The sequence below is a fragment of the Cetorhinus maximus genome, chromosome 3 (genome assembly GCF_964194155.1).
Source record: "Cetorhinus maximus chromosome 3, sCetMax3.hap1.1, whole genome shotgun sequence".
Lineage (NCBI taxonomy): Eukaryota > Metazoa > Chordata > Chondrichthyes > Lamniformes > Cetorhinidae > Cetorhinus > Cetorhinus maximus.
In genome coordinates this window covers 69,225,730-69,252,628 of record NC_135881.1, presented here as the reverse complement: position 1 = coordinate 69,252,628, position 26,899 = coordinate 69,225,730, and the positions used below count along the sequence as shown (strand labels likewise).

General features: G+C 44.6%; 1 protein-coding gene across 1 annotated transcript in view; it reads left to right on the top strand.

The window, feature by feature from the left end:
- The window catches only part of kcnh8 (potassium voltage-gated channel, subfamily H (eag-related), member 8), a 420,218-nt gene that overhangs the window by 247,380 nt on the left and 145,939 nt on the right, over nt 1–26,899 (top strand). Inside the window, exons 7-8 of the mRNA XM_078538524.1 lie at nt 4,089–4,296; nt 24,064–24,261. Coding sequence (XP_078394650.1) covers nt 4,089–4,296; nt 24,064–24,261 — 406 coding nt within the window. The remainder of the gene's footprint in view (nt 1–4,088; nt 4,297–24,063; nt 24,262–26,899) is intronic.

Genomic DNA, 26,899 nt, shown 5'->3' with positions numbered 1-26,899 from the left:
AGTGCTTCCTGCCCCCACTCGCCGAGCCGATAATTCTGGCCCATGTGTTCAGATCCCTCCCTATCCCTGCCCCATCTATATCTGCAGCTGGCTCTGGGCAATAACACCACTCCCTTCGGCCCTTCACCCTGGCATTATTTGCATCACTCCCCTCCCTTCACCTCACTATTGGCGGTGGTATATCTTAAGCTGCCTTAGCTTCATTCTCTAGAATTCCCTCTCTAATTGAACCACTTCCCCTCCTTTTCAAAGCTGTTGATCACTGCTCCTAATTTCTTGCCCATGGCTGAATATCAGTTCCTTTGTCTTTTATTTTTCCTCCTGTTATAGGGAGCGACACAGGCATACATTTGAAAGAAGGATATGGTTCTCTAATATGTAAATAAAGTAGGAAGTGGATTATATTGGACAAAAAAATGTGAATGTTATCACCACAACTCAAAAGAGATGACTGCATGGCAAAATCACCATTTCACAGCAGTCAAAGAATTTGCATCATAAAGAGCTGGCAATAAGATGTGGTTTTAGACACAAGCAGAATGAAGCAATAGTGCCCAACTATAGACCTCACATCCAAATCTGGGAATGAGTCTCTCATACATACCTCTTTTTCTGCTATTCTATTGCTGGTTTTTGTGTCATGTAGTGTGAATTAATATCCTGGAATTTGCAGTTAATGGTGAAGGAACGGCACTCATCATTCACTATGCTGACATATGCCCACATATGTTATGCAGGCTTTTGAGCAGCAACTCCCAGACTCTGGGTTTCCCATCCACAGCTCTTCCTCGCTGCCTGTGCAACCCACCCCAGTAAATATCCTAGTGGCAGGGTCTAAACCAGCAAGTAGTAAGAGGTATAAACCAGGAAGTAAAAATTAGACTTTAATCATGTATAGTAAGGAAAACAAAGACAGTGAAATAAAGATGGGATCAAGAGGTGGAGATAAAAGAGACAAAACAAAGAATTAAATTCTGAAGGAATATGACTCCACACTTGTGAAATTACATTTTCAACACCAAGAAGTAATTTCTCATCAGTAATTATGATCTTTAAAAAATCACTTACACATGAATGCATTAGCACTAACAATTTCTGTCTTGTATAGTGGGTAATTACAGCAATTTATATTTATAAAGTGAATTTAATGTAATTAACACATGCCAAGGTGCTTCTTAGGAGCATGAAAAAAACAAATGTTGATACTGAGCCACATAAGGAGATATTAGGCAAGTTGACCAAAAGCTTAGTCAAAGAGGTAGGTTTTAAGGAGTGTTTTAAAGGAGGAAAGCAAAGCAGAGAGGTTTGGGGAGGATATTTCAGAGCTTGGGCAAGCCCACCAGTGGTGAAGCAATTAAAACCAGTGATGCTCAAGAGGCCAGAATTAGGGAAGCTGATATATCTCAGAGGATTTTGGGGTTGGGGGAGATTACAGAAATGGGGGGCAGGGGGTGCAAGGCCATGAAGGGATTTGAAAACATGGATGAGAATTTTAAAACCAAGATGTCGCTTTATTGGGAACCAATGTAGGTCAGCGAACACAGGGTTGATAAGTGAGTGGGACTTGCTGCAAATTAAGTCATGGGTAGCAGAGTTTTGCATGACCTCAGGTTTATGAAGGGTAGAATAAGGGACACCAGCCAGGAATGCATTGAGATAGTCAAGTCTAGAGGTAACAAGGCATGAAGAAGAAGTTTCAGCATCAGATGAACTGAAACAGAGGTGATGTTATAGAGATGGAAATAGGCGGTCTTAGTGATGGTGGAAATATGAGGTCAGAAACTCATCTTGGGGTCAAAAGTCACACCAACGTTACAAACAGACTGCCAGAGAGAGTTTTGGAATCAATAGCTAGGGAACAGAGTTTGGAATGGAGACAGAAAACGCTGGGTTCAGTCTTCCCAATATTTAATTGGAGGTCATTTCTGCTCATCCACTACTGGTACCACAACTTCACTACCTTATATGGATTTCAATGATGAGTAAATCAGTGAGGCACTGGTACAGTGCAGCTTGTTGAGGAGCAGGTTAGGTTGGATAGCAACGTCTGGATTTTCGTGTTTACTTACACATGTGCAGACTCCAGAAGCTGCTGCCCGATTTATTCCATAATAACGGTGACACTGTTAACCTGTTAACCTCTGTGTAAAATCCAGGCCAATCTTCGTTGATGTGTGGCATGAGCTTCATATTTCTCCTTAATAGAATGGATAAATTTAATTATTGTCCAGATCTCTCTTTGGGCATCAAAACTGGATAATATGGTGGCCCGCAATGGCTGTGCACTGCCATTAGTTGACTTCAAATTCCCTTGGACCAAGTGATACATCTCAGCCACCAGCTCCTCGCCAGAGAGCGTGGTTCAGTTGATAGTATTCAGTATATTGGTAGCTCTGAGCCAGATGGCTTTTAATTTAAGAGTTGCTCCCGTGCATAATTATGTAATCTAGGCTGACATCCTATCGCAGTATTGAGGTAGTACCAAATTCTTGGAGGGGCAACTTTTTTAAAACGGAGCCCTAAAAGGCATGAGCTATTGATTTTTGATAAGCAAATAGATCCTCTGGTGTTTTTGGTCAATATTCTTCCCTTAATCACTGCCCAAAAAAGATAATTTTTTCACTAATTTCATCTTTAATTCTTCTTTTGTTTAAAATCATTAGCTTTTTTTTGTATCTGAAGTTAATAGAATATTGGTGTTATTTCCAAGGAGGCTGAGGAAGCGATGCTTCAGTTATATATAGCTTTTGTTAGGTCCCATCCGGAGTGCTGCATTCAATTCTTGGCACCACACCTCTGGAAGGATATATTAGCCTTGGAGAGGTTGCAATGCAGATTTATCAGAAAGATACCCAGGAGCTGAGAGGTTAAATTATGAGGATATATTACATAAATCTGGCTTGTATTCTCTTGAAAATAGAAGATTGAACCATTATTCAATAGAGTCGATAAAGAGAAACTGTTTCTTCTAGTCGGGAATCCAGAACAAGAAGGTATGATCTTAAAATTGGAGCCAGGCTATTCAAGAGTGAAATCAAGAAGCACTTTTTACACACAGAAGGCTCTAGAAATTCAGAACTCTCTCCAAGAAGGCTGTGGATTCTGAGTCAATTGAACCTTTAAAGACTGAGATTGATACCTTGATTAATGTAAATTTATCAGATTATATGAAGCAAAGGTGATTAAATGGAGTTAAGGTATAGATCACCCGTGATCTAAATGAATGACCGAACAGGCTTGAGGGGCTGAATGGCCTATTTTTCTTACATTCTAGGTCTGACTTAAACACTATTTGGTTTAATATAACAACAGAAGAATATTTATACTTTCTCTACATTCTAACACTTTTTACCCATGTCTACTTATGATTAATATTAGCAAATAGCACAAACATGGTGAAGCTCTACTGAAATAAGTGAACTTGAGTTTCCACGGTTACATAATTCAGTAATAATTAGGACTAGGCCAAGTATATCTCATACAAGTAGCTTGAGCAATTAGGCTTCATGCATTTATCAACACTTTAATATATTCTTATGCTAATGAAAGTTGATCCCAGTAGGTCAGAAATTATCTAATTTATATATTTTAAAAAACAGCAATTATAATATCACCATCAGTATATAATTACACGTGTGTATCTTTGCTGTAACAGTATCACAAATATACTAAAAGTGGTTCAACAAAGGAAGTAGAATGATTTTTAAATGACCATGTGCTTGTGAAAACTGAACAGCAGCAAAAAGCTACTGTGATACTAGGAATTTGTCATGAATACAATGAGTCAATGGAGAGGTCTTGTATGTCAAAGAACTATACACTTTTAATTTAATGTTTTAGAGGTGGTGCACGATTTATGCAATTCAGGTGTCTGTGCTTACGATAATTATGATCATTTTCATGGCATGTTGGAGATAAGTAAGGGAAACACAATATTTCAGCAGCACGGAGATACATTTAATGTGCTTGTATTGGATTTGCCTCATAAAATGTAACATTCTACATTGAATTCCTCTGCACCCTCAATTGTATTAACATCTGTAGAGAGCCAGAGCTGACCACCAGTCCTTTTGCATTTTTGTCGGCAGGTCTCAATTGTTCACCTTCTAAAAACAGTGCGCCTCTTACGTCTGTTGCGACTATTACAAAAGCTGGATCGATACTCTCAGCACAGCACAATAGTCCTAACCCTGCTGATGTCCATGTTTGCATTGTTGGCTCACTGGATGGCATGCATCTGGTATGTTATTGGCAAAATTGAAATGGAGGGGAACGACCCACTTACATGGGACATTGGTAAGTCTACTCACTCCTGCAGCATTTTTATGTAATGATTTAAACTGTAATTTAATTCAAATTATTCATTCACTACCTTAAGGAAAATAAATATATCTGTTTGCATTTTGTTAAAATGGTAAATTAAGGGTTCTGCAGCTTGAGTCACATTTGAAAGGAGTGCAGGTCAGAGATAGGGCCACAACACTGTACAGCAAGTTGCCCAGCTTGGCTCCTTTCTTACATGACTCAATACTGAGAATGTGAAATCAGTTACTTTGCCCAATATTTTATCAGCTGCTAGAAAAAATACAATACTATTCAACTGATGCTAACCGGGTCAATTTAAACGTTTTTCATTGCTGTTAAGAGCACTGTGAGCAGTGAATATTATAAGAAAACAATGAATCAACTGCCTTTTATTTATTTTGTGTTAGACTTTTGTCATTTATTGTGCAGGCATTTTCAAGGAGAAATCATATTTTAACATGGATCATACAAGCAGTAAAAACACAATAATTAGTGATGCTGATGTCTTCTCAGTGGGCTTGGTAAACAAATGACAATACATGCTTGAACATAAATAGCATTAGCAAGCTGGTCTAGTGCCGGAAGTAAGAGAACTTCACATGGTTGCTAAGCATGCTGATACCCTGTCTCTCTAATAAGTTTTGTTTTGAGATGTTTCACAATCAATTGACACTGAACTGAAAGCTGCAAGCACCAATGAGTGGGAACAAATACCAATGTAAAGCAGCTACTGTATATGCTGTTCACACATATCTAGTACCTTGTTATGGATGCTCTGAAATATTAATATTTATTTTATTTCTCAGACTGCAAGCTTATGTGAGAATTAAAGTTGAATTTTATTCTAGTTAAATGTCACCATGCATTTTTGAAAATATTCTTTCAAGGGATGTGAATGTCGTTGGCAAGACCAGAATTGGTTGCTCATCACTATACTCTGTTTAGCATCTTTGCCCAATACAGTAGACCTGGTATAAGTAAATCCAACTTCCCCCTTTACTCCTGGGTGCCATTGTTTCTTGTTCCTTTAGTAAGACAGCTTATTTATTTCAGACAAGTTATGGAAATTGCCATAACTATTGACACCAGAACTACAGTTATCTCAAAAACATAGAAGCATATGCATATTCCCTCATCATACATAACTCCTTCACTGACTCATTATCCTTTAATTTAAACACCCAATGATGCATGAGAGATTGTTGGGTTAAAAATGTAAAATGATGAATGCTTTCCCAAACAGCTTGTGTATGTGCCAGCCACCATTTTTATGGTGACAGGTTTCTTGTTGTGCCATTTCATTAAGATATGTAAATCAGGCTCAACCAATTGCATTTAGGGAGCCTGATTTAAATTTAAAAATTGCCAGCTAAGTTTCCCAGGGCTCAGGAAACTCAGCAATGAAAGAGAGGGAGCAGCTGTTGGCTCAGGAAGGTACATCTCTTTCACATCTCTCTTTGTTGGCTGTTCTCTCCTCTCACCCTACACCACCAAATCCCAATCTTTCCCACTCACTCCAAATTATTGGTGAAAATTCCCAAGCTTCCCTGACTGTGGCCTCCTACCACTAGTTTTCCCAGCTGGCAGCTAGCCAGCCTGTCAACTTGGCCAGCTTCATGGGGAGACACCGAAGAAAATAAGTGATAATGAGATTCTGCCATTAAATTCAGCAGGGCCTCTGTGTCTCTGGCCTTACCCTGTCCTTCAATGCCTCCACACAGTCTCCCCAATTCCCTGAAAGTACAAGGACCATTATATTAATTACATTTTTTTTAAAATAATTAACATTTATTTTGTCTGATATTACAGTTCATAGCAGGAAATGGTGGAGGGTAATTTTGACCAAACCCACCCGTTAGGAAACCGGCACAATAAATGCAACAAAAACAAAAATTGCTGGAAAAGCTCAGCAGGTCTGGCAGCATCTGTGGAGAGAAAGACAGAGTTAACGTTTCGAGTCCGTATGACTCTTTTCAGCATCCGCAGTATTTTGCCCTTAATACAATGAATGCAAAATTGGTTTTATCCCCCCGGCCGACTTTTATATTCGCTAGCGTGAAAAACTGGCCTTCCAACTAATCCCACCTGATGGACTAAGTTAAAATTACCCCCAATTATATGGGGAATAATGAATGGAAACAATTGCCCACCAGCTTTATGGCACAGTGTGGGGAAGCGCCAAATTCATTTCTGAGGAAAACAATATAGGTATGAGAAGGAAGAAATTAGTTGCGGCCATTTTTGGGAAGCCTGAGGCATGGCAGAAATTGAGCCCTTGATCTCATGTGTTGCAAGAGTCTGTTGAGCCTGTAAAGGAAGCTTGCCTGTTTTCCAGGACCCACAATTTGGGCAGGCTGCCTTACCGCAGTGGTCCTCAGTTAAATCCTGGTTGGGGAGGGAGGTGAGCATGGAGTGGAGAGTATGAGGGAGCACAAACACAGGCTGGAAATGGTCTGCATTTGTACTGTGGGGCCCAGAGGATCAAAGTATATAAGAAAAATTGCATCTATGGCAGCCGCTAGAGTCCCTTTTAGGGCCTATGGTTAGGACACATGTAGAACAGGCAATGTGCAGCCAAGCAGGCCCAGCACTAGGTCCAATTTACATATATAGGTTGTCTGGGGAGCCACCATTGTGTGTAAATGCAATGGGGGTTGAGGTTTAATACAGACAGAGGAGTTTTCCCTACAAGATCTTTCCATTTCCATTTGCTTTGTTGAAAAATAAAGTTACCATAATTAATATTTCTGTAAGTACAGATGGCTGTCACTTTCCTCAGTGTCATTGCTTCAGCTATCTCCTTTATTTGCACATTCTAATTTTATGGGCAGAATTTTATGGCCCCGTTTCAGCGGGGACGGGGCTGTAAAATGCAGCGAGACATTCTAAACCTCATTGGCTTCGGCGGGAACGTAAAATCCCACTGCCGTAAAATTTTGCCCTACCTTTCTCTTTGTACATTCACTTTTTCTTTCAGTAGCACAGCCTTGGCTCTCTCTCTTTCCCAGATTTCAATAGAACACTGTTGAGGAAAATAAACACAGTTCAAAAAGACCAATACATTTGTAAATACAGCGAGTTCCACACAACAGATGGAATAATAGGGTTTATAATGGCCAGAATTTCCCTCTGGCGTCAGGAAAGAGAGACAGAACTGTTTCCAGTTCCCAAACCCACCCCCATGGAAAACAGGCACAGGCCCCAATTTTCATGAAGGGCCAGTTAATGGCCAGAGGGCAGGCTTACTCTACAGGCAGCTGAACAGGCCGAGGCTGCTTACAGGGACCTAGACTGGAAAATCCCAGCTGGCCTCCTTTAATACACCCTAATAGGCTTTTCATATCTGTTACTTGCCACATGAGGCCAGATAGCCCTACCACACCCCCAACTCGCCCCCATACAAAAACAGCCTGGGTGACAGGATGGTGTTTGGGAACCAGTCATAGGCCTGTGATGCTATTTTTATGTCCAGCCTGCCTTCATTCCCAGCTCTGGCAGGGTCTGAAAATCCTGCCCAGTGACTCTGCAAATAGTCATAAACTGCAGAACTTGAGTGCTTAACAGCATTTTTAACACTTTGCTTCCTGGATTCTTGCTTAGCTGGCTATGGTAATGGATTTCTATTTTGAGTGATTAATGGGACAACTTCCAAAGAGTAAATCTAAACACTCAGTATTTTTATAAAAACCTTTCTTCTTACAAACTTAATTATTTCACCAAAAATTCAGCAATTCTGTACCTAAAGAATTCTTAACTTTTCTAACCAGCCTGTACTGTTACACAATGCAGTGATGGATTCTGATGGCTGCAGTGAGTTGATGTTAACTCATAAGTTCTACAAGGACTATGAGTCCTGTGAATTTGGACCGAGTCTGGCTTTATAATGTGAAGATTAGCGGGAGGCTACAAGGCAGGCTTCTGTTTATCTTACAAAGTCAAAGCTGTCATAAGCAATTTGTGTAACTTTGATAGCGTGCTTGGTTGGCTGTGTGTCAGCTCTTGTTATAGTACTTTTCCATTGAGCCTCCGTGAAGGCAAATCTGGAGTAAAAGCATAAAATTAACATTAAAGCTAAACAAAACTATTTGCAAACAAAACCTTTTTCTTTTGCAGTCTTGCTTATTGTTGAATACTAAGGAGAAATATAGGATACTGTATTGGATTCCTGACAGCCACTGCTCTTTAGGTACCCTTGTGAAGGAAAGGGCCAATGCTTTAAATGTCGCTGCATCCACTGCGAAGGATGGAGAGATTTTAGAAGTCACTCTGTGGTGGAATTTGCAAAAGACAAAATGCTCACAGATGACAGAAATACTGATTTAGAACTGCTGTAAACTCTGCCTCGTGGATGACATCTTTTTAAATCAAATTGTCAACATTTGATGAGTGAGGCATTTGAAAAGACCGTGTTCAGTTGAGATTGCTTCTGTCAAAACTTACTAAGCATTGTTGATATGGAAGCATTTGTGACATTTTCAGCAGTTTCTATTTATTCTGCAAACTATTAGAATTTAAGCATATATTTTGTCATTCTTCTTTCATGGGATGTGGGTATCGCTGGCAAGGTCAGTGTTTGTTGCTCACCTGTTGAATTGGGTGTCTTACTGGGCCATTTCAAGAGATTCAAGTCAACCAAATTGCTTTGGGTCTGGAGTCACATGTAGGCCAGACCAGGTGAGGACAGCATATTTCCTTTCCTAAAGGACATTAGTGAGCCAGATGGGTTTTTACGAAAATTGATGATAATTGTCATAGTCACCATTACTGAGACAAGCTTTTTTTAAAATTTCAGATTAATTAATTGACCTTAAATTCCTCGAGCCGCCATGATGGAATTTGAACCTATGTCCCCAGCACATTAGCCTGGACTTCTGAATTACTGGTGATTACTGACAGGAGATGGTTCCCATTCACACTACTCTAAGGCTTTTGTTTCTGGTGTGGCTTTGCAGACAGATTGCCTCCATTTCAATGGTTTTGGAATGTAGAAAGTACAGTGATTCAAATGTGAAGCCATCTTTGACTGTGATCCCAAGTTACTGGAATGTTGCTTTAGTCTTTGTAAAACATTCAATTAGGGGTTTCCAGCCAATAAATTCAAAAGTCATTTTTTGATATAAAGCATGGTTTCATAACAACTGATTCCAGGACAATTGAATGTCTACCCAAGGGACAGTGTAAAGTATAATTGTGAAGTGGGATTTTCGGTCATGTTGAAATTAGAAGGGAAAAGTTCTGTTTGATAGTTTAAGATATAAGTCGCCTACACAAATAATGTTTAATCAATGTTGATCCTAGTTTGGTTGTTACTGTAAAAGTCTTAAAATGTGAAGTCTTGTTGTGTTATCCTTTCAGCTATTAACTGGAAGTTTGAATTTCTTTCTAAAAGTTATTGGTCTTTATGGGGTTTGGTGTTCCTACCATGTTCAGGAGCAGCATGCTCCCTCAGTCTCTCCAGATGGAGTGTCTGCTGAGGTTAAATATCCAGAGGCCTGTCGTCAGGGTCTTGTATTGCACTTAACTTGTTAGTGAAGAACGTCATTGAACCTTTTCCTGCACTGGACCCAGTATCTCCTGATGACACTTTATCTGCTGATGGTTTCGCCCCTGCACCCACTCAGTGTTGCCTCCATTCACATTCCTACCACCCCTAATTAGCTGCCAAATCCACCCTCCAGCCAATTAACAGGCTGCCTCTGAGAAATTCAGGGCTTGTGACTGCTTCCCACATACCCCTCCCCATCCCCCCCACACACACTTCCTGGAAGTGGAATCAGGGCCCGGAGACATCTATTTTCCAACCCTAGAAGATAAATCAGTCCCTTGGTTACCATTTGGTGCACGATGAAATGTTGATATAATGGGGATGAAGGTCAGTACAAAGGGAAACCTGTTTGTATCCTCACTAAAGGAAATATTCCTTTCCAACACTTCCAGGTGATCAAAACCAATCCAGGAGATCACATTGACACATGTTTGTATTAACTGTTACCTTTTTATATTATATGATCTCCAGTTGAACCAAGAACCGGTCCAGTCCCACTTGAAGCCCTATACAGAGATAGCACAAAATGCACAAACTGGTTATTTATTCCAGAGGCTTACTACTCTCTAGGAAAAGAACCACCCCCTAACATTTAGGCTATTTCCACCACCGCACAGTTTAAATGCATGTCCCTGGTCCTCTGCAATTTGTGAAACTGAAATAATCGATCAATGGACATGCAATACACCCCTTTCATTATTTTTACACCTCTGTCAGGTTGCCTCTAAATTTATGCTGCAGCAAATAGACTCGGCTCCTTAAGCCTATCTATAGAACTAAGGTTCTTTAACATAGGAATCATTCTCCTAGCTCTTGGCAGTATTCAACAGAGGAGATGGGGGTCTTGGCTAGAGAGCCAGTGAGAGTGTCATGTCACATCTTTCAGGGAAGGGTCACTGAATTAAATGTTACTCTAGTTAACTAGACAGTGGTGGGCATTCACTGGGATTAAGGATTCCCAGGGCAAAGGTTCTGCCCACTGAGAGCTGCCAGCCAATCAGAGGCCTGCGGGCAGGACTTTCGCCCCCAGCAATGTAGCCAGGGAGACAGTGGCAGCTGGTGGCATGACACCCACATGAGGCCTAGGATTGTTGCTGGATCCCAGGTCACAGTTGAGCGATGATGGGAGCGTTTCTCAGTGGGCCCCCTATCCTGATGCCAGGTCCCATGATAAGGTCCTTTTGAATGAGGTACCCCCCACCCCCCCACCCCCCACCCCTCCAGAGCCCGCAAGCAACCCTGCACAGGTTTTCTTGTTGTTTTCCCCGCATGCTAAGCCCCGCCTGCTGCTGGGTTAATACGAGCAGCAGTGGGACGAGGCCCATAAATGGACATTAATCGCCCTCATTTATTGTTCAAGTTTCTTCACTATTAACACTGACCATGCAAGACAAACAAGAGTTAGCTTTAACTTTAATTAACTCCAAGCTTGTTTGAATTGCATTTACTTCAGGGTTGGTTATTAATTTCACAATTTTTCAATAGTTAAAACATTAATTCCTAAAGCTAAAAGTTACATTCTAAAACATATAAACCATGAACTAGATTTTCGCAGCAGTAATCACTACAAAGTGGCACTCATAAGGGTATCAAGCAGTGTAAATGTGCGATAACAGGCAGGAGATCAGGTTCCAGGCCTCAGTACCAGGTGAAACATGAGGACTAACGTGTGGGAGCCAGTTCATGTTGTGAAAGTCATGCCAGTTGCAGGAGAATCCATGTGTAGAACACTTACTGTGGAGGTGACAGTAGCTGTCATAGGCCTATATGCTCATTAAGGGGTTAGGAAACAATTGAAATGACATTCAATCGTTCTTTCTGCCTCCAGGACAAAAGAGTTCACAACACCAGGGAGCAGGATAAGATGAGGATGTGAGCCAGAAATCAGAATCCTGCCTCCTGCAGAAGAGGAAGCTGTGGAACTGGCAGGGGAGGACGGTGGCTGATTCTATGCCAGTGGAGAGGCTGGCATTTCAGGTCATGAGTGAGGATGTCTCCAGCCTGGTGCTCAGAACTGGGCATACAGGATACAGATGTGATATATTGATGGGGAAAGGAAATCTGCATAACCATCAGATAATTCTTTGTGTTCTCCACCACAGCTGCTGACAGTCAAAACAGACGGTGAATGCAGCCTGCAGCAAGTCAGAACGCCAACACTGAGGATGATGAAGCAGACCACTCAGGTGAAGCACTATCACATCATTCCCCTACACCCTTCATCAGCACAAAGACAGTCACCTCGATGGGAATGCACTCGCAGTTAGGCTCAGGGTCACAATCTGGTGAACACAGACACGTCGCAGATGGAGAATGTGACAGCCAAGGTCCCTGACAGTTGGAGGACTGCTGGAGGAAGGGCCCATGCTGAGTCTATGCAGATGACGAGCCTCTAGAAACAGCCGCAAGAAACCTGCTAGACATGCAGAGACAGGCAGAGATGCTAGAGGACATGTGCAGCTTAGGGCGAAAGGTGGAGGAGTCCATATAAGTCCTGAGTGTTGTCATGGCTCCAGCATGTGAGTGCATGACTTCCTCCATGGAGATTTTGGCAACTGCCTTGGACAGTCAGGTCCAGCAGAGCACTCAGTCGCTGCCGGATCTGCACCCGGCATCTCAATCTCCCTCCAGGTGCCCCTTCTCCTCCTTGAGTCAGGGAAGTACCATCGTGCACCTACAGGGAGGAGGAGCACCAGCAAGTCACGCCGGGGCATTATCTCAGGGTGCTTCAAGGATGCACTGCCACCTTCCTTACCCGCTGCCAGTATTCCCATCAGCTCTAGGAGGTGAGGCTGAGGAGGGAGCACCCCTACCTGTGCAGAAGACCTTCAGCAGGCCGGAGCCCTCTTGGCATCAGACCACCAGAGAACGGCAGACAAGGTGATCTCAGGCAATGAGACTAAGCAGGCTACTGCCACCTCAGCTGCAGATGTTGGGGTTGCACCAAGGTGTAGTGTTAGGAAATGTAAGATGAAAAAATTGTCATGGACTAAGGTGGCATGAGCACCTATTCATTCTATGGATATTATAAGTCATGTGTAAATTTATGGTTTGGAGCACTATATTCATGTATGTTGAATGGTCATTATGTTGGAAGTTGTATAAACTGATGGGTGTATTTAATGGTGCGGCACTTCATTGATAGAGGAGCTGAATATTATTTAAATGGAGAAAGACTGAAGAAGGCTGCAGCACAGAGGGATTTGGGAGTCCTTGTGCATGAATCCCAAAAAGCAAACCTTATTGAAACATAAGATTTTTTTAGATATATAAAGGGTAAGAGAGAGGCAAAAGTGGGCATTGGGCCGCTGGAAAATGATGCTGCAGAAGTAGTAGTGGGGAACAAAGAAATGGCGGAGGAACTGAATAGGTATTTTGCGTCAGTCTTCACAGTGGAAGACACGAGTAACATCCCCAAAGTTCAAGAGAGTCGGGAGGCAGAGGTGAGTATGGTGGCCATTACCAAGGAGAAGGTGCTAGGAAAACTGAAAGGTCTGAAGGTGGATAAATCACCTGGACCAGATGGATTACACCCCAGAGTTCTGAAGGAGATAGCTGAAGAGATAGTGGAGGCGTTAGTGGTGATCTTTCAGGAATCACTGAAGTCAGGGAGGGTCCCAGAGGACTGGAAAATTGCTAATGTAACCCCCCTGTTTAAGAAGGGAGTGAGGCAAAAGACGGGAAATTACAGGCCGATTAGCCTGACCTCGGTCGTTGGTAAGATTTTAGAGTCCATTATTAAGGATGAGATTTCAGAATACTTGGAAGTGCATGGTAAAATCGGGCAAAGTCAGCATGGTTTCATCAAGGGGAGGTCATGCCTGATAAATCTGTTAGAATTCTTTGAGGAGGTAACGAGTAGGTTAGACAAAGGAGAGCCAATGGATGTTATCTACTTGGAATTCCAGAAAGCCTTTGACAAGGTGCCGCACAGGAGGCTGCTCAGTCAGATAAGAGCCCATGGTGTTAGAGGCAAGGTACTAGTATGGATAGAATATTGGCTGTCTGGCAGGAGGCAGAGAGTAGGGATAAGGGGGTCCTTCTCAGGATGGCAGCCGGTGACTAGTGGAGTTCCGCAGGGGTCAGTGTTGGGACCACAACTTTTCACTTTATACATTAATGATCTGAATGAAGGAACTGAGGGCATCCTGGCTAAGTTTGCAGATGATACAAAGATTGGTGGAGGGACAGGTAGTATTGAGGAGGCGGGGAGGCTGCAGAAGGATTTGGACAGGTTAGGAGACTGGGCAAAGAAGTGGCAGATGGAATACAACATGGGGAAGTGTAAGGTCATGCACTTTGGTAGGAAGAGTAGAGGCATAGACTATTTTCTAAATGGGGAGAGAATTCAGAAGTCTGGAGTGCAAAGGGACTTGGGAGTCCTAGTCCAGGATTCTCTTAAGGTTAACTTGCAGGTTGAGTCAGTAGTTAGGAAGGCAAATGCAATGTTGGCATTTATTTCGAGACGACTGGAATATAAAAGCAGGGATGTGCTGCTGAGGCTTTATAAGGCTCTGGTCAGACCACTTTTAGAATATTGTGAGCAATTTTGGGCCCCGTATCTCAGGAAGGATGTGCTGGCCCTGGAGAGGGTCCAGAGGAGGTTCACGAGAATGATCCCAGGAATGAAAGGCTTAACATATGAGGAACGTTTGAGGACTCTGGGTCTATACGCGATGGAATTTAGAAGGATGAGGGGGATCTGATTGAAACTTACAGAATACTGAAAGGCCTGGATAGAGTGGACATGGGGAAGATGTTTGCATTAGTAGGAGAGACTAGGACCCGAGGGCACAGCCTCAGAGTAAAGGGAAGACCTTTTAGAACAGAGATGAGGAGAAACTTCTTTAGCCAGAGAGTGATGAATCTATGGAATTCATTGCCACAGAAGGCTGTGGAGGCCAGGTCATTGAGTGTATTTAAGACCGAGATAGATAGGTTCTTGATTGGTAAGGGGATCAAAGGTTACGGGGAGAAGGCGGGAGAATGGGGTTGAGAAATTTATCAGCCATGATTGAATGGCGGAGCAGACTCGATGGGCCGAATGGCCTAATTTCTGCTCCTATGTCTTATGGTCTTATGGTCTTATTCTTAGGGGGCTTGACAGGATAGATGCTGAGAGGCTGTTTCCTCTTGTGAGAGTGTCTAGGACCAGAGGACATAATCTCAGAGTAAGGGGGCACCCATTTAAAACAGAGACGAGGAGGAAATTCTTCTCTCAGAGGGTAGTCAATCTGTGGAATTATTTACCACAGAGGACTGTAGAGGCTGGGTCGTTAAGCATATTCAAGGTTGAGATAGACAGATTTTTAATCAGTAAGGGAATCAAGGGTTATGGGGAAAAGGCAGGAAAGTGGAATTGGGGATTATCAGATCAGCTATGATTTCATTGAATGGCAGAGCAGATTCGATGGGCCGAATGGCCTACTTCTGCTCCTATGTCTAATGGTCTTATGGACTTTCACTGGGTGATATGGGCTTACAGAAACACCAATTATTGTGTGGCCTCAGAAGTAGAGGCATCTCTGAGTCTTTTCAGGCACGGGTTTGCAGATTTCTATTTTAGCACCTTTGTGGAGTCCAGAGTTTGGAACCTGGCTGGCAAGCCGGTGTGTGATACTCACTCTCCTCATCGTCCATCAGTAGCTATTCTCTAAACAATGTCCGTAGCTGAGGCGCTTCATATAATGCAGGTGAACATGTAGAGCTCTTAGCAAAACATTGTCAGCATGTGGAGCATGAGTCACTGAGTCATTTGTCAATTCCTTCCAAATCACAAGGGATTGTGTCTTCAATGAAACCATGCATCTGGGCTTGTTCATGCAGCATTTTTCCTTCCAGGTGCCAGAGGCCATGGGAATGTAGGTTGCTCTGGTAGGAGAATGACTCTTATTGAGGAGGCGATCAAGCGATCTCGCAGGAGTCTCATTCTTGTTGGACTTGGGTTTCAATGAGGGTATCATGGGCCTGTCTGGTGCTTGGTTCCATCTCCCTGGCATCTGCAGCTGTAACTGCACTATGCACTCTCTCAGGCTCATGAGGCCCTTCTTCCTCATCTGAGAAGGCCTCTGGCTCCTCCATCTCCCTGTCTGACAATTCCTCATCCCTTTTGCTATGTGACATTGTCTAGGGTGCAGAAGGCCACAATGATCCTGGAGGCTCTGTGGTGCATACTGAAGTGCTCCACCAGTGTCGTCCAGGCAGCGGAACCTCATCTTCAGCAGTCCAGTGGTCTGTTCTATTGTTGAGGCCTGAGAGGCATTGACCTCTCCCCTATTGGGCTTTTTGGGTACCATACATGTCTTCTGTGGATATCCCCTGTCACTCAGGAGCCACCCCTGCAGTTGCTGAGGAGGAGAAAACAATTGTGGCACCTGAAAGTGAGTGAGGATGTAAGAATCATGAGAGCTCCATGGGAAGCGAGCACACTCCTGCAGAATTGTTTGTGGTGATCACACACCAGCTGCACATTGAGAGAGTGAAAGCCCTTTCAGTTTATGAAGGCTGCTGGATGATCCCAGGGAGTTCTCAGCACCAGATGTGTGGAATTAATTGTCCCTTGTACCTGTGGAAATCCAGCGATGAAGCTGAATCCTACAGCTCGGGTTGCTTGGCTCTTCAGGTCTCTGGTAAATCTGACAAATTAATTGGCTCTCCCAAACAGGGTATTGGAGACATTCCTGATGCATTTGTGAGTTGCTGACTGTAAGATGCCACACATGTCCCCAATGGAGCCCTGGGAAGACCCACAGGCATAGAAATTCAATGTCACAATAACTTTTAAAGCTACTGGCATTGGACTGTCTCCCAATCCATGGAAACCTCATCCTTAAGGAGCTGACATAGGCGAGAATCCCTTGAAATCCTCAGCCATCTCTGACATTGCCTCTCTGACGTTTGCAGGTAGTTACTCCGTCTGCGGTATATTCAATTACACACCAATGCTCAGTGTCTCACTGGCTCCTGGGTGCCATCCTCCTGAGCTGCCTGAGCATCTGCTGGCACCCCTTGTTGACATTCTGGCCATTGTTGTGCCTGGCCCTGGGCCACCCTTGGTTGGTTCCTCTCCCGATGTGTCAGAGCTAGCTGAAGCACTGGGTGCACTTGACCCATCTTGTCTGCCTGAGATCTGCAGACACAAGGCAGACAAAGATCTGGTCAGCACAGTCTTTAAGGGCCTCCCTCCTGTTCTGAGAATTTTTTACCAATGGAGAGCCCTGTACTTTGCATCGGCCACACTCTGGTCTTCACCAACCCACTGTGGACAACTCCATCCTTGACCTATACTCCAGAGATCTCTTCATGTGGTTTCACCTATGTCCCTGGACTTCCCACATTGACCCTGCACCCTCCCTCACTCACATTTTACCTTCCCTCCATCAACCTTGATCCTCATTCCATCACCTTGCCTTGCCTACATTAACCCTTGAGCTACCACTATCACCCTTGCTCAACTTTCATTCACCCTAGACTTGCCCCTGTCACCATTGATCTGGAGCCCCCAGGACACTGGACATGCACCCTTGTTACCCTTGACGTGCCATCCGTCACCATAGAACCTGCCTCCCTCACTCTTGACCTCTCCTCTGTACCCTCGACTCTCAGGACCTCACCATTGGCCTTCCCCCTATAACCATGGATCTCCCCACAATCACGCTTGACATGTAGATATTGCCATTCCCTGTCTTCTTCCTGCCCCTGTCCCCCACCAGCCCCCATACATCAGCCACAACCCATCCTCCCTCCCCTGGTCAGCCACACCCAACTCCCCTTGCACCACTCAGCCCAATGTCAATACATCAATGCCTCCTCTCCCTTGGCCCAACAAAGCTCCTCATGAAAGAAAAGCAGCTCCTACTCCATCCAAATCCACCAGGAGGACTCCATCACCTCCCTGCGTGCCACCTTTAACCAGTTGTGAATCTGAAGGCACATGTTTCTCATTCGCTGCAGAGTTAAATACTAAAGTACCACTTAATCTGGTGAAATGGTGTTTTAATGAGTACGCATGACATGCTGATGCATTACAAATAGATTCCCGCTGCTTGCCGTTGGGAGGATCAAACTGCCTTCATATACGCTGCAACCTTAATTCCTAACTTTCATCCTGCTGTCAGGAAGTTGACACTTTGCCTCCCACACAACTAAGTGTGCCTGCCAGTTTCCTTTCCTGCCATCGCTGTCCACCATTCAGTTCTGTTGCTTCGGGTAAGTTTCTTTTTCTGTTTTAAATTTCACCTATGGTTGTTTACTGTTTAATTTCAGATTTATCCCCTACCACCCTTACTGGCACCACTTTAAGCTCTTTCAAAACTTCTTCCATATAAAAATTCAAATTTAATGCCCTATCCTTCTACGCTGTTTGACCATTTCTGAGGCCTTTCGCCATGGGGATCCTGTCTCAGTTGATTCTGCCCTCTTTAAAGTGCATCTCTTGCTGCCTCTCTCCACACTCCCCACCCTCTGCTGCCACTGCACTGTGTCCACCACTTCCAGCTGGACACAGACTTGGCTTCAACTACCCCTTCTGCTGTTCTGCTATGGTCCAGCTGGGACCTGCTTTGTTCTACTGAGTAGCCCCCATATTTTCCAGTAATGTCTGGCTGACCAATGCCCTTGGGAATAATTTGCAGATGGTCCCTTGTTGGCTCGAACTTTTACTCTGGACTACTCTGCTTCTAGCTTTTATAGTGGGCATTTGTTACATTCAACAGCAGCCTACCATTGAAACTGGGAGTGGATAATTCTGATAGGAGAATATCACTGTTGAACAGAAAACACTGTGGATGTACCAGACTTTGGAGGACTTGAGGTGTGAGTGGAGTCATTATATTTAATTACATCTGTATTTTTAATTTAGTTTGGCTCAGAGAATCATTCATTCTGTCAGACAATCTTCAATTTCCATAGCAACATGAATAAGTGATACTTGGTTTTTAAGTTGATAGGTGGTCCTGCTTTTCTCCCTCCTGCCCTTCTTTCCCCTCTTTTCTCCTTATCTTGCCCCCTTTCCCACCTTCCCTCTTCCCCATCTTCTCCCTTGCATCTTTCTTTCCATCTTGCCCTCCTTTCTCCCTGCCTTTCTCTTATTCTGTACCCTTCCACTTCCAACATTTTCGTACTCCTCTTCTCTCCTGTTGCTACCCTGTGCCTCTTTTCTCGGCTCTGATCCTGGTTCACTGTGGTCCACCACTCTTCAGACTTGCTGCCGCCAACGGAGCCTTGACACACCTTCCTGATTTTGGTCCTGGCCTCCTTCTAAACAAAAGATTTTCTTTGGCCATTTGTTCTCATCACAGCCTCAGTGGGTTCCAACGTTATTATTAACACCCTTTTCCTTACATCACAATGCATCCACAAGTATCACTAGGAGTGATGGCTACTGCTGGGACTGCATCCAGACCTCAGTGGCAATTGTGATGGAGCCAGATGCAAAGGTAAGTGGAGGGGGCTCACCGGGATCTGCCAGCCTGGCCCTGGTAAGAAGGGAGAGAGTGGTAACGGGGGAGAGATGGGGTGGGAGCCAGGGTGCACAGGAGGAAGGGGAAACAGAGAGGTGGAAAGACCTTGAGTTGGCAGGGGGAGTGGTGAGGGTTGGGAGCCTCCGATTGTCACAGGGGGCCCATAAAGGAGGCACCTTCCCCTGAACCCCCTCCCCGCCTTGCCCAGCCACCCACCCGAGCACTGAAATCTTCACTTAGAGGGTTGCAACTCTTTGGAATTCTCTACCCAGGAGAGTTATGGATGCTCCATTGTTGAGTATATTCAAGGCTGAGGGACAGATTTTTGAACTCGAGGGAGTCAAGTGATATAAGGAGTGGGCAGGAAAGTGGAGTTGAAACCAAAGGTCAGTCGTAATCGTATAGAATGGTGGAGCAGGCTCGAGAGGCTGGCCTAGTGCTGCTCCATTTCTTATACTGGTCTACATAAAAGTCTTCCACCAGATTTCCGTTGTCACATACCAGACATCATGCTTTACTACAAAAAAGAGAAAGGAAACTGTTCACTGAGCTGTAGACTGGAATTTACAAGTACCTATAAATAGTATTGCTAAAAAAATGAGATATGTCTAAGCTTTTCATCTTGCACTCATCAGGACACTTGCAAGAATACCAATATAAGGGGAAGGCAACTGTATGTGAAGAGAGTGCCAATTGGCTGGCAAGTTGCGTTGCCTTGGAGAATGCATCACTGATGGTGACTGACAGTTAGCTGCCAAGCATTGTTGGAAATTTAAACCAGGCAGCTTGACTGACAGCCATGCGCTGACTCATTCCTCAGGGCAATACCTTGACCAATCAGGGTCAAGCTGCCTCATTTAAAGTTCTGTACTTATTTATAAATGCCCCTGATTTAGCATATACTTCAGTAGCTGCATTTACCAAGAATTGCCTATTTAGAGCAGTGGAATTAATTGTACAAACCAGGTGAGCAGTTAAATATTAGAAACAAGACCCTGAACTACCCATAAGCTGCAGATTTCTGTGTCATATATAGAAAAACAAGAAAGCTAGTCTTCTCTAATCTATGGACTAACTCAACAAGAGGAAATATCTTTTAATTGACCTTAGTCCATAGAATGTCCAAAAAAGCAATTAACATTTAATTGACCCAAGAATGTTACAGCAATTGGTTTGCGTGGCCTTAAAGCAACAGTTCAGGTTACAAGCAGTTGCTTTAGTAGAAGAATGATGACATGGTCTAATACTTTTCTTTCTTGGCATTTCTTCATGGATGAAGGTTTTTTGGAAGGTTGTATTTTTGTTCTCATCAGTTGCAAGCCCACTGGTGGCTAGCCAGGCCTATCCATGACCAGCAGATTCTCCCACAGCGGGTGCAATGAAGGTATAGATGCTGCTGAGGCAATTGGATCTATCCTTCTCCTCCTTTTCTCGTTCATGCTGGCTCTTCACTCAGTCTCAAAGGTGTCTGTAACACTCCCGATGTGGCATCTCCAGGTATTACGATCTATGGCCTGCGCTTCCCAATGGGAATGGTCAATGTTGCACACAGAGAACGACTTTTTCAGGGAGTCCTTGAAATATTTGCGTGGAGCCTACCTATTCCACTTACCAGTGGTCAGCTCTCAGCACGATCTTGGGCAGGCAACTGTCGTCTATCCAGGCAAGGTGACCCACCCAATGCAGCTGGCTTTGCAGGAGGATGGCCTCGATGCTGGTGATGTTGGCTGTTTCCAAGACTTGAATGTTTGTGATGTGGTCCTGCCAGCGGATCTTAAAGATGCTGCGGAGGTAGCGCTGAAGGAAGTGTTCTAGAAGGCGTACATGATGACAGTATAGGACCCATGACTCGGTACCATACAGAAGAATGGTCAGGGCTACGGCTTTGTACATTTTGAGTTTGGTCCATGCTCTGAGGCTGTGGTTGCTCTACACTCGTTTGTAGAGTCTGCTGAATGCACTATTTTCTTTTGAAAGCCTATTGTCCACTTCCTTGTCTATGGTGGCATCAAACGAGATGACGAGTCCCAAATAGGTAAATTGTTTGACGCTATTCAGCTCAGTCTGCTCGATGACAATGCCTGGGGTCTATATTCTTCTCTGGGTGCAGGCTGATGCAGGATTTAAGTTTCCTTTAAAATGATTTTTAGTCCAAAGAGTTGTGCCGCCTCGGAAAATCGGTCTATTACTGGTGTTCTAATAAATACTGTATCATGTGATTCACTGTGGACAACTCTGTGGGATAGCTACTGGTAGAGAATAATAAACTTTATATATTATCTTCTGTGTACATACAATAAAGAAGTAAAAATGTTTACAAATCACATGGTTTAATTTTGATTAGTTGAAAAACTTGAATTATTGACCTAGATCTTCTGGTCAGCAGGCATGCCATGGTGGTTGCAGCTGAATGTTATTAAAAGCGTGCCTTACCTTTCTTCGCCCTTCTAGCCGGGAATTCCTGTCCCGGAGCGAGGAGCGAGGCATTGGTTCAGGGATCCACAAGCAGGAGTGGCGAGGCCATGCCCCCTTCTCATATCGCTTGCTCAAATAACTGCCATTAAAGTCAGTATGCTCGCAGTGTTATGGGGAGTTTTTTTCTTAAGTTTTCAAGGTTTATTTTTAACTGTTTCTAATTTAAGACTTTTAATTGCTGTTATGAGTTTGTGATGGAGCGGTAGGAGGGTAACTATTGTTGTGGGGGGAGGAGGGTGATGAGTATTGTCAGAAGTGTGGGGGGGGGGGTGAGCATTGTTGGGGGGTTGAGTGGCATGTTGAGCATTGTTTGGAGTGTGGGGGTGAGCACTGGAGTCTGGGGGGCTTGGGCATTGTCAGTAGTATGTGGGGAGGTGGGCATTGTCGGGGTGCAGGGGGAGGTGAGCATTGAGGGAGTGCGGGGGGAGGTGAGCATTGTGGGAGTACGGGGGGGAGGTGAGCATTGTCAGAGTACGGGGGGGGAGGTGAGCATTGTCGGAGTACGGGGGGGAGGTGGGCATTGTCGGAGTACGGGGGGGAGGTGGGCATTGTCGGAGTACGGGGGGGAGGTGAGCATTGTCGGAGTACGGGGGGGAGGTGAGCATTGTCGGGGTGCGGGGGGAGGTGAGCATTGTGGGGGTGCGGGGGGAAGTGAGCATTGTGGGGGTGCGGGGGGAAGTGAGCATTGTGGGGGTGCGGGGGGAGGTGAGCATTGTGGGGGTGCGGGGGGGGAGGTGAGCATTGTGGGGGTGAGAATTGTCGGTGTGCGGGAGGAGCAGTGAGCATTTTCAGAATGGGAGTTGAGGGGGTGTGAACATTGTCAGTGGTGCAGAGGTGGGTGTTTTTTTAGGTCTTCCCGATACAGCTTCCATTGTTAATCACTGTCCTATGTTTGAGATTAACGGTGCAAGAAGGATGCATCTAGGTTAAGTATAGGGCATCAAGCCCAAGTCTCCAACACTAAGGTCAGTGTCAGAGATATTCTCAGAGTGGCCCAGGCAGCGTAATCCAATTAGAAGTTTACACTTCTCAGGTGGATAACGCTCATGTGCGTGTGCCAGGATTGCCTCAGGATCCTAAAGCGCAACAGCGGCAAATATCTCAGCATTCGCCACTGTTGCCATTGGAAGATCCACTCCCATCATTCCTCACATAGCACTTTTCCAAATCTAATCAAATTCAAGTGGTGTAGACACAAAGCAGAAGTGAGTTGGGTAGAAATTAGACCTGTTGCACCCATTTTATGCGTGTAAGATTAGTGCAATGCAGGACAGTTTTGTGGAGCATTGTCTGACCTGTGATAGGGCCAGGTGATTCTTTTCAGGCCTCCCTAGAGGCCTCCTAAAACCAACAGTGGGCTCTTTACATATGTAAATGAAGGGCATGATGCCATTTTTAGGTCCCCTCTGCTGGAGCCTGGTTTGATCTGCTCATGTTTCTTAATCTTTGGACAAGCACCACTGCAGATCTAGGAGCAGCAGAAGAGTTCCTAAACTCTACAGTTTCCCAATTTGCAGCACCCTTCCTCCCTCACCCTATTGCCGCTCTTTCTCCCTGGGGCTTTCCTTTATGGGCACTATCAGCAAGGCAAGCGGCTTGCTAAACATTTCTGCAATTGGATGAGCTGCATTTGCATTCACAACAGGGACACCGGCAGTTTACCCAGTTTATACTAAGGAGGCCCAAGGCTCAGTCTGCGGCAGACTTTGGCCTCCCGGTCTAGGCAAACATTGCAGCTACATCACCGCCTTCATGTCTGAAAATGGGCACCAATTAATTTATACTCAATAACTCTCTACAGAAAAGGAAGAAAAATATGATTGTAATCAGACAATTGTCATGCATACCATAGCAACCATGTTAGAGCGGCACTGTATGAGGCATTGGGTTTTATTATAATCTGAGCCAGGAAATGTTGTAGGGCAAGTAGGGGACATGAAAGAAAGAAGATAAAATAAACCTTGATGTGATTATCATAAGAATAATTATTAAGGAATAATAAATAGCTCAAAGGATTTACATCAAATGTATATTGATATCATTAATGCTTTATCAAATGAAATTTTCAATGCTCAGATTCATAGATTTTTGTTGGGTAAGAATATCATGGGATATGGAGCAAAAATGGGTAAATAGGATGAGGTACCTACTGATCAACAATGATCCAATTCAATGGTGGAACAGGCTGAAGGGACTGAACAGGCTATTCTTATTCCTATGTTCCTAAATTCTTAAGACATATTCTACTCATCACTCATTTTTACTCTTTGGTTATAGGCTGGCTGCATGAATTGGGAAAACGTCTTGAAACTCCATATTATGGCAATAATACACTTGGAGGTCCTGGAATCAGAAGTGCCTACATTGCTGCCCTCTACTTCACCCTCAGCAGCCTGACCAGTGTCGGATTTGGCAATGTCTCAGCCAATACCGAGGCAGAGAAGATCTTTTCCATCTGCACAATGCTGATAGGGGGTATGTTAATTTATCTTTCTGTCATCAGTAGAGCTCATAGTAGCCTGTCTGCATGAGATTTATTGGGTTGGAAAATCATCTTGGGTGGTGGCGTAAAGCAAGCTGTATCGCATCAGTCACCTGCTGTATTCTATCGAAGTCAATATGAAGTGAATATCTGGTGGGACATATAATCGACTGCTGATGAAAAAGCACCAAAAGCAGATTTCTACTCCATTATGTGTTGAATCAATTATCATTCTTCCTGACTGGATCATGCAACATTTAATCTGCTTCAGGGGGAGTGGGACTTGGTGGAATGCTCTTTCAGAGAGCCAATGTAGACTCGATGGGCCGAATTGCCTCCTTCTGCACTGTAAAGATACTGTGATATTGTCATGAATTAAAATACATATTGAGTTTCTCTAACAGTTTTAAAATCATAAAGGTTTTGACCTTAAATCCAATCAAAGTGCTTTCTGCGTTCTTATGAGTTCTCTGGAAATCAGTCATGAATGTTAAGATAAATCTGCAATCCCCGTTTCAGCACTCAGTTGATAGATCATTTATTATCTACAGTAGTGCCCATTTACAGTGTCTTACAATTACTAAAGGAGATATTAACATTTCTTGGCAAAACTAACATGTTTTCAAAACATTTAGGGCGGAATTGTCCCAGGCTTGCACTAAGTACGATATCAGGCGGATAAAACGATGTTTTACCTGTCGACTGCAATGCCGGCTTCTCACGCCATATCATCCCAAACCCTCTGCATTAATTATGCATTCCCAGGAAACATGCCATTTCCATGGCGGGCAGGCTGCGGTTCAACCGACATGCCGTCACCTCGCCGTTTCATCACGCCAGGCGTCACATTTAAAGTAAAGCCATGCTCACACCTCTCAGTGCTTCCAGCCCACGACTGCTGCAAAGAAGACATGGCACCGAAGGGCAAAAAGACTGCAGCCCCCAGGTTTAGTGATGCATCCCTCAAGCACCTTTTGGGTGCTATGGAGGCCCGCCATGATGTCCTCTACCCCCGCTCTGGACGCAGGAGGGGTAGCAACTCCAGCTTGGTAAGCGATAGCAATGGTGATCAGTGCCAATGCTGCACAGAAGAGGTTGGCCATCCAATGCAGATAGAGGATAAATGATCTCATCCGTGCCGCCAGGGTAAGGCAACCATCTCATCCCTCTAAACTCTCACACTTAAGCCCATCACACATTCACTGGCATCTCACTCACTGCTAGCTCAAGGGACATCGCCACCCATTCTCACACACATACCCTCACATGTCCATCTGGCCTCATCTGCTCTGGAGACTGCCTCCTCAGCCCTCATCATTTTGAGAACACTTGCACAGATCAACTTGTGTCCCCCCCACACACCCTGGGATATCCCCCTTCCTCTCACACCACAGTTTCTTCCCTTGCCTGAGGCCACTTCTCCAATGCAAGCCCTAGCCTTGCAGCCATACAAAGCCACCCCCACCTTTTGGCTAGTCCAGTAGGTAGGGACCTGCCCGTGAGCCCCCCTAAAAGTTGTGGTGCTGTCTGCGAAGCCTGGTGCTGATGACTGCGAGTGCTGCCCGAAGCAAGGTAGGCAAACAGCTCGCTAGGTGCATGACCCTTATGTGCACTTGTGAAACACGTCGGCGTGCAGTAACACAGACATGGACGGACGATCCAGCTTGGGCGGATGAGTCTGGCGGGCTAGCCTTATAATGCAGATGTATAATCTGTATTATGCAGATGTATGTATTATTATACATATGGAAGTTCCCGACGTCCGATGGCGGGAAACATAGCCCGCCTTCGATGGGCTGAGCAGACGATCACAAACCGGTTTCACAACGTTCTGCCTGTATTGGTGTGATTATCATTAAGTTTTACAGGAACAAAGTATCATATCTGATCTCAGTGTGAGCTTGTGGTTGATTACCCTAACACGTCACCTGGGAAATATATATTGGCCCAGACCTTCCAGTCTCCAATGGTCGTATCCCGGATGTAAGCCGGAAAATCGGCTGGGGGACCCCCAAGAAGTCCCAGTGCAAGGACTCTGTGGGAATTGCCTGGGATGTTTCAACTTCCAATGGGCAATTTCACTGTGCCTGGAATCCTTCGAAAAAAAATCTCCAACTCTGAGTTAGAGTTGGAGACTTTGGATGGTTCCAGGATAGTTACCCAGGAAATGTTAGACAGGAAAAAGCCATATCTAACTCCTGGGTAACTACACAACTGACCCCCGCCTCCCTCGTCTTTTTGGGATTTCCTTTCTAACCCCTCTGCAACACTCCCAATCCTCTGACTCCCCCTCCGACACCCGCCCACCCCCCCACCATCCCCCCAACCTGACCTGCCCCCGCCACCCTGCCACCCAATCCAGCTGGCACCCTACTCACCATAACATCCTGCCACCCTATCCATGCTGGCATTCTACCCACCTACCACATTACCCAGCTGGCACCCTACCCATCCTGCTACCTACTACCCTAACACCCTACCCAGTGGCACCTGCCATCTACCATGCTGCCACCCTACCTGCATACCTCACACACTCATTCACTAACACAGTGAAAAGGTATATAATGTCCCAAAGCTTTTCACTAGGTTAGTGAATGAATACTTATCAAAGCATGGCAGATAACGCCATGA